General features: G+C 33.9%; 1 protein-coding gene across 8 annotated transcripts; it reads right to left on the reverse strand.

Annotated features, from left to right (window-relative positions):
- Positions 1–4,347: 4,347 nt before the first annotated feature.
- On the reverse strand, positions 4,348–14,233 carry LOC110649856 (uncharacterized). Of its 8 annotated transcripts, none has more exons than XR_009148267.1 (10): positions 14,052–14,228; positions 13,822–13,936; positions 13,690–13,749; positions 13,381–13,510; positions 12,724–12,828; positions 12,389–12,532; positions 12,141–12,284; positions 10,094–10,775; positions 9,843–9,993; positions 4,376–6,184 (listed from the first exon to the last, which is right to left on the reverse strand). XR_009148267.1 is itself a non-coding variant. In XM_058145725.1 (5 exons), exons 1-5 carry the CDS (start codon positions 14,110–14,112, stop codon positions 6,116–6,118), a joined length of 339 nt encoding a protein of 112 aa, XP_058001708.1. In that variant the 5' UTR covers positions 14,113–14,233; the 3' UTR covers positions 4,348–6,115. The 8 variants fall into 8 exon arrangements, 4 of the variants coding, with proteins under 4 accessions (XP_058001708.1, XP_058001706.1, XP_058001709.1 ...); XR_009148265.1 differs by having other exon boundaries at positions 4,377–6,184; positions 12,724–12,818; positions 14,052–14,227; XR_009148268.1 differs by lacking the exon at positions 13,690–13,749.
- Positions 14,234–14,683: the final 450 nt, after the last annotated feature.

Below are 14,683 nucleotides of genomic sequence, written 5' to 3' on the forward strand. Positions count from 1 at the left end.
CATCAAATCCCAAGAGGAAACTTCTCTTAAGGTTCCCTAGAGCTGTGGAAGAAGTCGTAGTGTCACTTTCACTTAAGCTTACAAAAGAAACTATGCACACTCCACAAGTTGAAGGGACGTAAAGGCAGATTGACCCAGCACTTAGTGTTGTAGATTTGGAGAGTGACCAGGAGGCTGACTCCGATCATCATTGGAAACAACCTTCAAAGAAGTCCAAACTAATAATTCCTTGTAATTCCCATACTCTTCAAGGTGTCCCTAGTGCTTCAATGATTCACACTAAATGACTTAGTAAGCTCTTTTTTTTTTTTTTTTTGGGAAATTTACTTTGTGCCCTTCTTTATCTTTTTTTTTTTTTTAATCTTTTTCTTAAAGGCTAGGCTCAATGAATTGGATTTGGAGGTTGAGGCAAGACTCAAAGCAAGTGTTGGTTTTGTACTCAGTCCTACTTCCTTTCACATAATCACTACTGCATTAGGAGAAAGTCGACCAATAAATTCTATGGAACCTATTCCTTCAACATCTCAACACAAAAGTTGTAAAGGGGCCCTTGTTACTCAATCAAGTGAAGACAATGCTCATGCAAAGAAGGATTCCTTAGCAGTTCATTCTCTTGAAGCTTCTGAGCTCTCTACTTTTTGTGGCCAAAATGTCTTGCTTCAATTTCTGCATCAGGCTACTACACTTGCTTCGAAGAGTTTGCAAGACAACTTTGGTTATACTCCATTAGCTAAGATTCCTTTACTAGCCAAAATTGTTTTTGAGGTTCTTGATGACTTTCAGGAATGTGATAAGATTGATACCTCGATTCCTAAGGAAAGATTTGAGGGGCTCCTTAAAAACATTGATAGAGTGAGCCAATTGGAATCTTCTTTCCCTTCCAGCATATCATTAGATTGTCAAGTCAAGAAACTTAATAAGCTTAAAGAAGAATTGGATAACTTTAACTATTGAAAAGGAAGTCACTAATAAGTTCTCCTTGCAAGCTGAATTAATTAAAGTTGATGAAGAGCTAAAAGAGTTGAATTCCAAGAAGGAAAGACTTTTACCTTCATTGGGAGGAGTTGAGAAGGATCTACAAGATAGGCAAAGTGATGTTTCAAGAATACAAGAGAAGATCTCTAATGTTGAGAATACTCCTGTCCGTGGTGAAACTCGGCCACTATTGAAAAGGAAGTCACGAATAAGTTCTCCTCCTTGCAAGCTGAATTAATTAAAGTTGATGAAGAGCTAAAAGAGTTGAATTCCAAGAAGGAAAGACTTTCACCTTCATTGGGAGGAGTTGAGAAGGATCCACAAGATAGGCAAAGTGATGTTTCAAGAATACGAGAGAAGATCTCTAATGTTGAGAATACTCCTGTCCGTGGTGAAACTCGGCCACCACACACCCCTTAATGGTCTTTCGAGTCTTATACACAATATCAAATTCAAACAGTAGGATCAACCATTTAGCCAACTTTTCAACTAGGGCTGGAACCTTAAACAGGTACATCAAAGGATTCATTATAGACACAACAATAACTTTATTACATGAGTAGTGCCTTAGTTTCTTGGTTGCCCATACAATAGCTAAACATGTCCCTTCTGCAAATGGCTCTTTCAAGACTTTCAACCTCTTGTGCCAACATTGCCCCTAAGGCTACCTCTTCTATTGACAAGTAAAGGATTAAATGAATCATAGGAATTGGTGGTGACAAAATAAGCAAGTTGCTCAAAATCTATTTTATCTTTTCAAATGCTTGTTGATACTACTCATTCCACACCACTAGTTGATTCTTCCTTAGTAATTTGAAAATTGGTTCACAAGTAATTGTGAGTCTAGTTAAGAACCTACTCATGTATTGCAATTTTCCTAGGAATCCTCTAACTTCCTTTTCCGTCTTCGGAGCTAGCATTTCTTAAATTACTTGTTTAGATCAATCTCATTCCCCTTCTTGCTAATTACGTGCCCCAATAGCTTTTTGAAAGTAACCCCAAAAACACACTTGCTAGGACTACGCTTTTAGTTTGTACTTGATTATCCTTTGGAAGAACTTTTCCAATGCCTCAAAGTGTCCTTTCCTAGTTAGGGAATTAACTACCATGTCATCTACATATACCTTGACTTCCTTATACATCCCGTCATGGAAAAGCATAGTGCCTATCCTTTGGTAAGTTGCACCAGCATTTTTCAACCTAAAAGGCATGACCTTGTAGCAATATGTTCTCCATTTTGTAATAAAAGTTGTCTTTGCCTTATCTATGAAGTCCATGAGAATCTAATTATAACTTAAGAAACCATCCATGAAGGGATACATGGCCATTCAAGCAGAATTATCAACACATTGATGTGGGATAATGGAAAATCATCCTTTGGGGGGGCTTTGTTCAAATCCCAGCAATCCACACTGATTCGAATACATCCATCTTTCCTAGGAACCGGACAATGTAAGCTAACCATTCCAAATATTCAACTACTTCAATGAAATCAGTCTCAATGAGCTTTTTCACTTCTTAAGCTATCTTTTCTTCCTATTCAACTCTAAGTCGATATTTCTTTTGCTTTATCGACCTTATACTCAGATCTGTAGTCATCTTATGCTATACTATATCTCAATCAATCCCAAGCACATCCTTATAAGACTAGGCAAACACTTCTTGGTAATTTGTTAATAAAGCTATAGATTTATTTCTTTGTTCTTGAGTTAGATCTTCGACTAATTTTATTTCTTTAGGGTTTTGGACTAGCCATATTATTGATCTTTGCCTTAAAATTGGCATCAAGTATATTAGAAATAAAAATATTAGTATCATCACTATGATTATTACAAAAGACAGACTCAAACTTAGGAGTGTAAGCCAGGTGCTTGGCTTCCATGTAGTCTTTATATCAATGGTGTCGATTTTCTGTTCTAGCTCTTCCACATGTGACAGCTCTTAATCATTTGTCCAGATAATTGCCCCTCTTTCACAAACTTAGGAGGCTTTGGCTCTTCCTCCTTTTCAATTGGTTTATAGACCAATCCATACCTTATGATTTGTCCCCTGATCTCAAGAAAAGTCATCAGACCATCTATTCATTTTCCTAAGCCCATGCCAGGGTAAAAACTTCATCCTTCTCATCATAGTAGCTATTTTCATATCCATCCAATCTTCATAAATTCCAACAACCTAAAAACCTGATAGTGGTGGAACTGGACCATCCACTTGCATTGCAGTTGCTTCTCTATCCTTTTCCGCATTAATGGTGATTACACCATCCTTATATGGCATCTTGATTTTCTGATGAAGTGTAGAGGGAACTCCACCTAAGGGATGAAACCACACTCTTCCCAACAACAAGGAGAATGTCATAGAAATGTCTAGCATAGTGAACTCAACTTCTGACTCAATTGGCCTAACCTTAATCACGGTCTTGAACAGTCCTATCACATTTCTCTTTGAAAGATTATAGGCTCTAATAACCAGATCAAAACCACTCAACTCAGACATAAGAATCTCAAACTTGGATAAAACCTTAAGAGGGCATACATTGATGGCTGACCCATCATCCATTGTTACACAAGGCACCTTCCTCCCTCTAACCTCGGCAGTTACAAATTTATTATGGTTCCTTCCTTCGGCTAGAAGATAATGATTAGAGAAAGTAATTTGACTCTTGTTTTCTATTAGAACCATCTTAGCAACTTCATCTGGGGTTATGTCCATGGAAACTCTGAGCACATTTAGAGCTTTGGTAAGTGCAATTCTATACTTCTCAAATGCCAACAATAGTTCCCAGACTTTCACACTAGCTTGAGTCATCTTTAATTGTTTAAGGACCTAATTGTCCTCTTCCTCCACCACCTTCTCGACTATCTCTTTACCTTTGCCTTTCCCATCATCTTTCTCCATCGGTGGATCGAGCTAATATCTACCACTTCTAGTCATATGGCTTACCCTCTTATTTTCTTATTCATCATAATCAGCTCAAACATCTAAGGGATTCTCATCATCACTAGAACTATCCTAGATGTCAACAATAATCATATTGATGCTTGGTAGGCTTTTGGATGGGTTGGATAAGATCCAGAATTCGGCTATGGTACTTTTTGGGTGACGAAGATCATGTAGAGACCAAGTAGAGGTGAAATATTGTGGTTGGGCATAAAATTGGTACTGGTGTTCGATCGATTCTCAAGATCAGCTATCTTCTTGGCATCAATTAGATAATGGATTTCATGCTTAAGCCATAAGCATTTATCAGTGTCATGACCATGGGTTTGGTGAAACTGACAGTATTAGTTGATTTCATAGCTAGGTGGGGGTTTACTTATCCTGGTAGTCTATGTGGATGACATTGTCATCACTGGGAGTGACTCTGCAGACCTTCCTCCAAACCCAGTTTTAGACCAAAGACTTGGGATTGTTAAAGTATTCCTTGGGTATTAAAGTTATGAGAAGTAAGAAGGGCATTTTCTTGTCTCAAAGAAAATATGTCCTCGATCTATTGACAGAGACAGGAAAATTAGGCGCTAAACCTTGCAGTGCACCAATGACTCTAAATTTACAACTGTTAGCAGGGGATAGTGAGTTGTTTGAAGATCCAAAGAGATACAAGAGATTGGTAGGAAAATTGAACTACCTTATAGTCACTCATCCTGACATTACTTATGCCGTGAGTGTGGTAAGTCAGTTTATGTCTTCCCCAGCTGTTGCTCATTAGGAAGCCTTAGGACAAATCTTGTGTTATCTGAAGGGCGCTCTAGGAAGAGGTTTGTTATATGATAATCATTGACATTTGAATGTTGAATGTTTTTCAGATGCCGACTGGGCTGGATCTAAGGTTGATAGGAGGTCAACTACTGGATATTGCATTTTTGTTAGAGGAAATTTGGTGTCTTGCAGAAACAAAAAGCGGAGTGTAGTTTCTCGATCTAGTGCTGAATCGGAATACAGAGCTATGGCACAATCAGTATGTGAGGTAATGTGGATACTTCAATTACTAGATGAGACAGGTTTTAAGACCTCCCTACCTGCAAAATTGTGGTGTGATAATCAAGCTGCTCTCCATATTGCTTCTAATCCAGTGTTTCATGAACGGACCAAACATATTGATATTAATTGTCACTTTGTTCATGAAAAGATTTAACAACAGATCATCTCAACAAGACACATCAAAACTGGAGAGCAGTTAGGAGATATTTTCACAAAAGCTCTGAATAGAATTAGGATTGATTACATTTGTAACAAGTTAGGCATGATTAACATCTATGCTCCAACTTAAGGGGGAAGTGTTATGGAAAGTTAATCACTATATTATTTCTCTGTATATTTTGTATTCCTATTTAAGATTTCTTATTTAGGATTTCTTCCTAATTAGTAGAACACAATTATAAGAATCAATTGTATATATATACCCATATACAGATTAATTGAAATTAAGGAGAATCATCTCTTTCTTCATAGTTTTTTTATTTAGTTTATATCTTCTTATTGTATTTTAGTTTATCTAAATTTCCTAAAAAGTATATTTATATTCCTATTAGGTTAGGAGTCTAAAAACACTATAAATACCCTTATTTACATGTAATTGGGAGATAGGTGATTATCAATAAAAATTCAATATAAAATTTTCTCTATTTTTTTCACTCGTGTATGGAATGTGTTTCTATTTGAGCTTCACGTTGCATCAAATACTCGTATTAAGTAAAAAAAAATTACCACATTCTTGAAAAGTATCAAATGGACCAATTTTTATTAACTTCAAATAGGTTGATTATTGAGAATTGGCCTATTTTTATTTCAAACCTAAGATAAACTTGTTTCACCTCCATAAAAAGAATCTCCAAACCATTTGAGTACAACAAATTTTCAACCATCATCATATACCCATCCAATTCATAAGTTGAAGACATATTTTGACTAGTACTTTACTCTAAGCATTCCCTCTTTTTATATTGGTCTTAGAAGTAAGTAGATGTTTTTATTTTTTTCACACCAATACAATAAAATTTGGCTTCCATGATACCTTAAAAAGAAATATAACTGCATGGTAAGGGAAAAAAAAAAAAAAAGGAGCCTCTACCTGGTAAGTAGAGGAGCAAGTTTTGCAGAGAAGAGAAAAAGTCCTCAACTGGCCTCATACAAGTGCTTTTCAAGTTGTGCAAACTAGAACTCCCATTGTCAATATTCCCATTTTGTTGCACATGTAGTTCCTCAATGCCTACAAAAGAGTATCAAGAAAATAAACATATAACTTCATGTTATATGCATGCTTGCTTATAAATTGTGCATATGATATGTATAAGCACAGAAGCATACATTGAATTTTCGCACAAAATTGAAGTTGTAGCCACATTCAAAGAAATCCAAAGAAAGACTATAGTAAAAGAATTTGAAGCAAACTATTGGAATCCCTGATTTGTTATTATAGCAAATTATTAGGATCTTATTTGATTATTCCTTTCTATTATACTATTATTTCCTATTTATTTTAGTTTCCTTGTTGGGATAAATCACTTGTATATAAATAGTAGCATATACAAAGAATTTGATATATGAAAAAGAAATTTCTCTCAAATACATTAGTTTCAACATGGTATCAGAGCCTTCGAATTCATTAGGGTAGGCTTTAGTACTGTTGATCGATACTTTTTAGATGCACTGTTCACGCATACTGTTCATGTGCATTGTTCATAGGCACTATTCAAGGGTACTATACATTGGCACTACTCACAGTACGTGGACCTCCGACCTTTTCAACTGTTCTTCGTGTGTTGCGCTTCTATCCAGCCATTGTCTTTGATTTGACCACAAGCAAATATGTCTAAAATAGTGGATTACTCTAAAGAATATATGACATTGGCATTTTTTCTAATAAATAAGTTCAATCGCTAAAGCGTTAGTCTCGACTTTAATTTCAATCTTCCACCATTGGATCTTTCAATTTTGTAAAATCAAGTAATGTTTTTCTTGTCAATATTGACAAATCTTGTTGGGTTATAGATTCTGGAACAAACAAACATATAGCAAGCACTTCATAAATTCTCTACCTATTTTCCATGCTCAAGAAAAGAAAAATTCATATAGTGGACAGTTCCTTAGCAACAATTTTTGGTATAGATTCTATTACATGCACTCTCAATATAAATCTCATTTCAGTTCTTCATGTTCCCAGCTTTCCCATTAATCTTTTATTTATCAATTCCATTACCCAAGCCCTTAATTGTAAAATTGAATTGGCAAGAGCACAGGCCTTTGAAAAGTTATATGAGAAACTTGGAACTAAAGAAGGGAAGAAAAATATTTATAAGAGGAGAAAGATATTTATAGATTAGCAAGAAGGAGATAAAGAAAATGTCAAGATCTCAATCAAGTTAGGTGCATTAAGGATAAAGAAGGAAAAGTGCTGGTGAAAGATAAGGACATTAAAGAAAGATGGAGAAATTATTTTAATGATCTCTTTAATAATAGTCAAAATGGTAATAGCGTGAATATAGACTATAGAACAATAGAAAAGAATGTGAATTATACTAGAAGGATTAGATCTTTAGAAGTAAAGGAAACACTTAAGAGAATGAAAGTGGGTAAAGCCTGTGGACCCGATGGAATACCAATTGAAGTGTGGAACTGTTTGAGAGATATGAGAGTAGCATGGTTAACTAAATTATTTAATAAGAATCTAAACTCAAAGAAAATGCATGATGAATGAGGAGGAGTATTTTAGTACCTATTTTTAAAAATAAGGGAGACATACAAAGTTGCTCAAACTATATAGGAATTAAACTCATGAGCCATAATATGAAGTTGTGGGAGAGAGTTGTGGAGTATCGACTACGTCATGATACTTCTATCTCTCTCAATCAATTTGGCTTCATGCCCGGCCGTTCAACTAGGGAAGCGATCTTTCTCATTAGAAGCTTGATGAAGAAATATAGAGATGTGAAGAAAGATTTATACATGGTTTTCATTGATTTGGAGAAAGCTTATAATAGTGTTCCAAGAAATGTCTTATGGAATGTATTAGAACAAAAGAGGGTATTTATTAGGTACAGACAAGTGTTGAAAGATATGTATGAAGGAGCAACTACTATTGTGCGCACAGTGGGAGGGGACACAAGATTTTCCAATCTCAATTGGATTACATCAAGGATCAGCTATAAGCCCTTACCTTTTTACATTAGTTTTAGATGAATTGATGAAACATATACAGTAGAGTATTCCTTAGTGCATGATGTTTGTAGATGATATTGTTCTGATAGATGAGACGCAATAAGGAGTCAATATAAAGCTAGAGCTTTGGAGAATTACTCTAGAGTCAAAGGGCTTTAAGTTAAGTAGAACGAAAACAGAAAACATGCATTACAAGTTCAATGAAGGCCAAACTGATAATAGAGAAAGATTTAGTTTGGATAGAGTGGTACTGTCCCAAAGTAATCACTTTAAATATCTCGGCTCAGTCCTTCAAGTAAATGGGGGATGTGAGGAGGATGTTAGTCGTAGGATTAAAGCTGGATGGTTGAAGTGGAGACGTGCCACGGGAGTTTTATGTGATCGCAAGATTCCCAATAAGTTGAAAGGAAAATTTTACCGTACAGCCATACGACCGGCTATGTTATATGATAGTGAGTGTGGGCACTGAAGGAGTCATATGCGTCTAAGATAAGAGTTGCAGAGATGCGAATGTTAAGGTGGATGAGTAGCCATACTAGACTAGATAAAATCCGTAATGAGAATATTAGAGAAAAGGTAGGAGTGGTGCCAATTGAAGATAAGTTGAGAGAAGGGAGATTGAGGTGGTTTGATCATGTGAAGCGTAGACATACGAAGGCTCCAGTTAGACAAGTAGAGCACATTAGGTTAGAGGATAGAAAGAAAAAAAAAAAAAGGGTAAACCTAAATTGACTTTGAGAAGAGTAGTACAACATGACCTAGAAACATTACACATTTCTGAGGATTTAACCCAAAATCGTGTAGAGTGGAGAAAGCGAATCCATATAGCCCACCCCAAATTTTTGGAATAAAGGCTTAGTTGAGTTGAGTTGAGTTGAGTTTATTGCATATTTTAGGATTTGAAAACAGGGAAAATGATTAGCAGTGATAGATTGCGAGATAGTCTATATTTTCTAGATGACAATTGTAGTTACTTAAATCTCGAAGCAAATCAGGCTTTGTTAGGACAATCTATGAGTGCTAATGAGGAGATTTTACCCAAAGTCAAGTTAATTACTTTTAATGGTAAAGAACCTAGGGCTTGGCTAAGGAAATGTACGAAGTATTTTGAGGTATATAGGGTTCCTAAGGATCAAATGGTGGGAATAGCGAGTTTATTTTTGATAGAAAGGGCTGATGCTTGGTATCATAACAGGGTTAAGGGTGATGGAGATCATTCTTAGGAAGATTTTGAGAAGGAATTGTGTGGCAGCTTTTGGGGATGAAGGATTAGGGGATTTAGTTGAAAAATTCATGAGGTTAAGGCAAGAAAACACTCTTAAGGAGTATCAAGACAAATTTAAAGATATTGGAATTAGATTGGAAAGCGAAATGCCTCATTTAGGAGAAACCTATTTCCTGTCCAGCTTTGTCAGTAGATTGAAGGATGATATTAGACCTATGGTTAAGATGATGAAGCCAGTGAATCTTTCTCAAGCTATTGAGGTTGCAAGATTGCAAGATCAACTAATAAACTCTACCAAGAAACCTATTTCTTATTCAAGACCCTACTAAAGTGATTTCAGATCTAACAACTTTTCATCTTCAATACCTATTACCAATAAACCTAATCAACCTATTCAAAATTATCCATATGCTCCTAAAACCCCTATAACAGACTAGAATGCCAATTCAAATCAACCAATTTCTGTGTAGAAAACGTTACCTACCACTAGTCAGTCTTCTGTCAACCAACCTGCAACCAAACTTACTTCCACCAATTCCACTAATTCAAATACCATTAGACAACCCAGACCTTATTTTAAGTGTGGAGAGAAATTCTTTCCCGGCCATCAATGTAAACAGAAAACTCTCATGGCCCTGCAATTGCAAGAGAATGATGCCTCAGTATTTCAAATGCAAAATCAAGGAATAGATGAGGGGGAAAAGGAATGGCATGATGTTATAGAAGGAGAAGTACCTATTGTATATGAAAAAGTTACTCTGTCAGTGCATGATATGGAAGGCAGTCATGGGGTTCATACCATAAGGATATCTGGGCAGTATAAGAATAAGGAATTGTTGATATTAATAGATAGTGGTAGTACCAACAGTTTCTTGAGTGCAAGAGTGGCAAGGGCGCTGAAGTTATCTGTTGTTGAAGGGCCTACAAATGTTGTGTGACAGTAGCTGATGACAGGAAAATTTCTAGCAGCAACATGTGTCTTGACTTTAGATGGGGAATGCAGTAACACTCCTTTGTATTTGACTTGAAGCTATTGGACATGTGGAGTTTTGCTATTATATTGGGAGTTGACTGGTTGAGGACATTTAATTCCATTTTTTTTTATTTTCAGCAATCAAAAATTACTTTCCAGCATGCAGGGTAGTTGGTTACATTGCAAGGAATCAATGATTTGGACACTCAATCTAAATTGCTGCAATGTCCCAGTTCTCAATCTAAATTGTTGCATAGGAATGGAGCGTTCAACAATAAAGGGTCAGCTCATACCTGTATGGATTCATTCAAGACTCAATTCAATAATATACTCTCTTCCCTTCTTCGAATCTCATCCTCTTCTCATCCCATTTCTTTATTCTCTTCTCATCTCATTCTTTTCTTTTCTCATCTCACCTTTCTTCTCTGTTTTGAGTTCCAATCTCTGTTCCAGAAATTGTATCAAATCTGATCCATAACATAATGCTATAAACTACAAAATACAATTTAAATTAACATTATTTTAAACTATGGAAAAATATGCAAATCAAACTTACTTAAAAAAAAAGGTAAAATAATAGAGTTTGAACAAATTTAATTCAGTGAGCTAACTTGTATTTGTTATTAATTTATTTTAATTTTTAAACATCTTCCCCCATTAATATTTTTAAAACTTATTATTATATCTTTTATTATATTACATTCAAGTTTATAATTAAGTTAATACTATATGTTAATAATATAACACATAACTTTCATAAAAATATGATCTAATAAAAAATACTTGTTCTTATATTGATAAATATTTTTGTTTATATAATTAATTAAAATGTCATTAAAATCAATATTTTAATTTAAATAATTAAATATAATATTTATAATACTATGATAATATTATATCATATATAAAAAATTTATACAAAAATTATATAAAAATAAATAAATTACTAGTTTGTATAATGAGTGCAATAACATACAACACACATAGAAAAGACTAGTTTAAAGAAAAATGTGTATTGGTGGAGGGTGTGACAAGAGTTGGAGCGGTCATGGATGGTGATGGGGGTTATGTTGCTGATGATAATATTTTGCAGGAAGTTGGGATTGGGAATCCTAATAACATGGAATTGAGAGCGCAGTTGAAGGTTCTTCTCTTGCTGAAAGAAGAAAATTAGGTTCTGCTATACAAAGCAGCAGTGTTGACCACGAAGTGGACAAAACTTCTTATGAATAGAAGAAGAACTCTTTGCCAAATTCAGATAGTACTTCAACTAGTGATTTCAATATGCTTGAACAACATATTGGCACTTTTCTTCTTCCCAGCAGCCATGTCATGCAATTTTAGATGAGGTAGCAGAAATTGCTTCTTCAGATATCAATAGAAGTCATGTTAAATATGAAAAGGAACTTGAACATGTATCCCCTCAAGCAGCTTCCTTTATTAAGAATTTGACCAAATAGTTAAAAGAGATGACTTCAGAGAAATTTTGGTTGGATGCGATGACATCGTTTCTTTCAAAAACCTCAGAAATCTCCACTATAAATGATGGAAACATGGAAGGTTCAGATAAATTCACTTTACTTAAGGTTGATAATGTTGGAACTGATCCAGTGACTGAAGACATACAACTACCTCCTTTGGCCTAGGTCATTGTCATGAATGTTACTGGGTCTTTACCAAAGGCTTTAGATCAGCATGGACATCAGGTTATAATTGTGGCAGCCAAACTCTAGCCATCTTGGAAACTACAATTTGAGGATGCACAACATCTTATTTCTAAAATTTTGAGTTTAAATCAGGTATTATTACCTCACCTCTAAAAGGCTCTTGTTTGACAATAGAATAGGGAACATAATGTACTCCGCCAGTGTCAATTGAACAAGGTAAGCTTAAACAGTGGCAAATCCAACAGAACTTCCAAAATGAAAGCCCATAACACAGAGCTCAGGATATCTAGCATGACAAAAGAAATAGCATCTTCAGAGTGAATCATCTATTAAACCTAACGCATCCAAATTTAATAAACTTAAAGAAGCAAATATTTGATATTCTCTTACTTCTGCTGAAGTGACTTGATCTTTTCAAGCATGATAACTATTTCAGAATTCTCAAAGAATTGCCCGGCAAGGACCAAAAAGGTTCCATCTTTCTTGAACCAATATTTATTTCCTTAACCTTATTTAACCAACAATAATCTGGGCCTGTAGTGCAGAAGTCATTACAAAAGTTCAATGAGAAATCATTTCAATCACCTCTGGAATATATTATATATACTCTCAGTCAGTCCAATATTTTTCTTGAGGCTCAATATATAAAACAGGTTAAATTAAATAAAAAAAATAGAAGGGAAAATTAAAAATTGAGCATAAATAAATACTAATTTTGTTTCAACCTTGAATCTCATCAAAGGTGGAATGGATGACAGACAATATACCATCAGCCAAATGAGAAGCAGACCCACTTGACACTTGTGATATTGTTGGGTACCTGAAAGTAACTGCCATTCATAAGTTAGGCAAAATTAAATACCCAAAATACAAATAATTACTTTGAACTTGGGATGATAATGGGTTAGGTACCGGCAAAAAATCATCCCACCCGAATCTTATTAATATTTTCAAAATCCAAACCCGTCCCAAACCTAATTATTATTACCAAAAAAATACCAGAATCTATTTAATTTATATATTTTAATTAATAATCTACATAAAAATTATTCTTATTAAAAATTTATATTTTAAAATTTAATAATTTCATAAAATATTTAAATTCTATTTTATATAAAATAAAATATATAAAACTTTATAAAGCTATTATATAAAACACATTTTATATTTAATTAAATATTTATATAAATGTTTCCGCCATGCAAAATCCGATACCATCACAGATGTTAAACTTCAAATCTGAACTGGTACCAAAACCAATTATATAATACCTGAACCCCATATTGCAAAAATCCAACCCGCTCAAATAACTTAACAAAAAAACAAAACAGAAAGTGATGAAAATCACAAGGCAATAATAAAAGTAGAATTCAACTAATTACCTCTGATAATGAAATCATTTGTCCAAAATCCTCCTTTTACTTATTTCATTATCGACTGAGTAATGCGCACGAATTAAAAAGGAAGGTGAGCAGAAGTTTATGGCTCCTCTAGATAGTTGTAAATGATTACCTGCCAACAATTAAAAAGAAGAAATAGATAGCATCACTGTGCAACCCTAAGAATCAATTACGAATTTGAAAAATTAAAAGATGCAATATTAGGGGGAACAAGGCTGAGGTTAACTCATCACAGATATTAAACTTCAAATCTTCAAATCTGAACTGGTACCAAATCCAATTATATAATACCTGAACCCTTATTGCAAAAATCCAACCCGTTGCTATCCCAGCTTTGAAGAACTCAAATAACTTAACAAAAAAACAAAAAAGAAAGTGATGAAAATCACAAGGCAATAATAAAAGTAGGATTCAACTAGTTACCTCTGAGAATGAAACCATTTGTCCAAAATCCTCCTGTTACTTATTTCATTATCGACTGAGTGATGCGAAGCTGAGCAGAAGTTTATGGCTCCTCCAGATTGTTGTAAATGATTAACTGCCAACAATTAAAAAGAAGAAATAGATAGCATCACTGTGCAACTCAAAGAATCAATTATGAATTTGAAAAATTAAAAGATGCAATATTAGGGGGAACAAAGGCTGGGGTTAACCTGAGAAAATTGGAGACACCAGCACTGAAACTTTTATCAAACGCCGGTATCTCGAAGACATTTTCTCAGCGACGGAAATTTTTGCCCTCACCGAGATGACAAAGGATAACGTGCCTCAACCCGAATCCGTTGTGCATTTTTACTACCCAAACCCGTCCTTGGTTACCCGTTAAGGGCTCCAAAGCCAGATAATACAACCGACGGATTACCCGAACTAGTAGAAATCACTGCTTTGAAGCTTTAATTTGCTTTTCATATTTTATTTTATTAAAATTAATTATTTAATTTATATATTTTAAAAAATATATTATTTAATTTTTTATATTTTATTTGTATTCATATTAAATTATTCGTTAGTTAATATTAATAAATTATTATTTAAATTTTTTATTTTAAAAAAATTAATTAATCATTATATTTTAAAAAATATTATTATTTAATTATTTTATTTTGATAAAATTAATTAATTAATTTTTTTTAAATATAATCTTTTAAAAAACATATTATTTAATAAAATTAAAAATTATTATGTGAAGATTAAATTTGAATTTAATCTTTTTTAATTATTTAAGTATTTTTATTTAATTTATTAGATATTATTTTTTTGTTTTTTCCTCAGAAATAATTTTTCT

The sequence above is a fragment of the Hevea brasiliensis genome, chromosome 4 (genome assembly GCF_030052815.1).
Source record: "Hevea brasiliensis isolate MT/VB/25A 57/8 chromosome 4, ASM3005281v1, whole genome shotgun sequence".
Classification (NCBI taxonomy): Eukaryota; Viridiplantae; Streptophyta; class Magnoliopsida; order Malpighiales; family Euphorbiaceae; genus Hevea; species Hevea brasiliensis.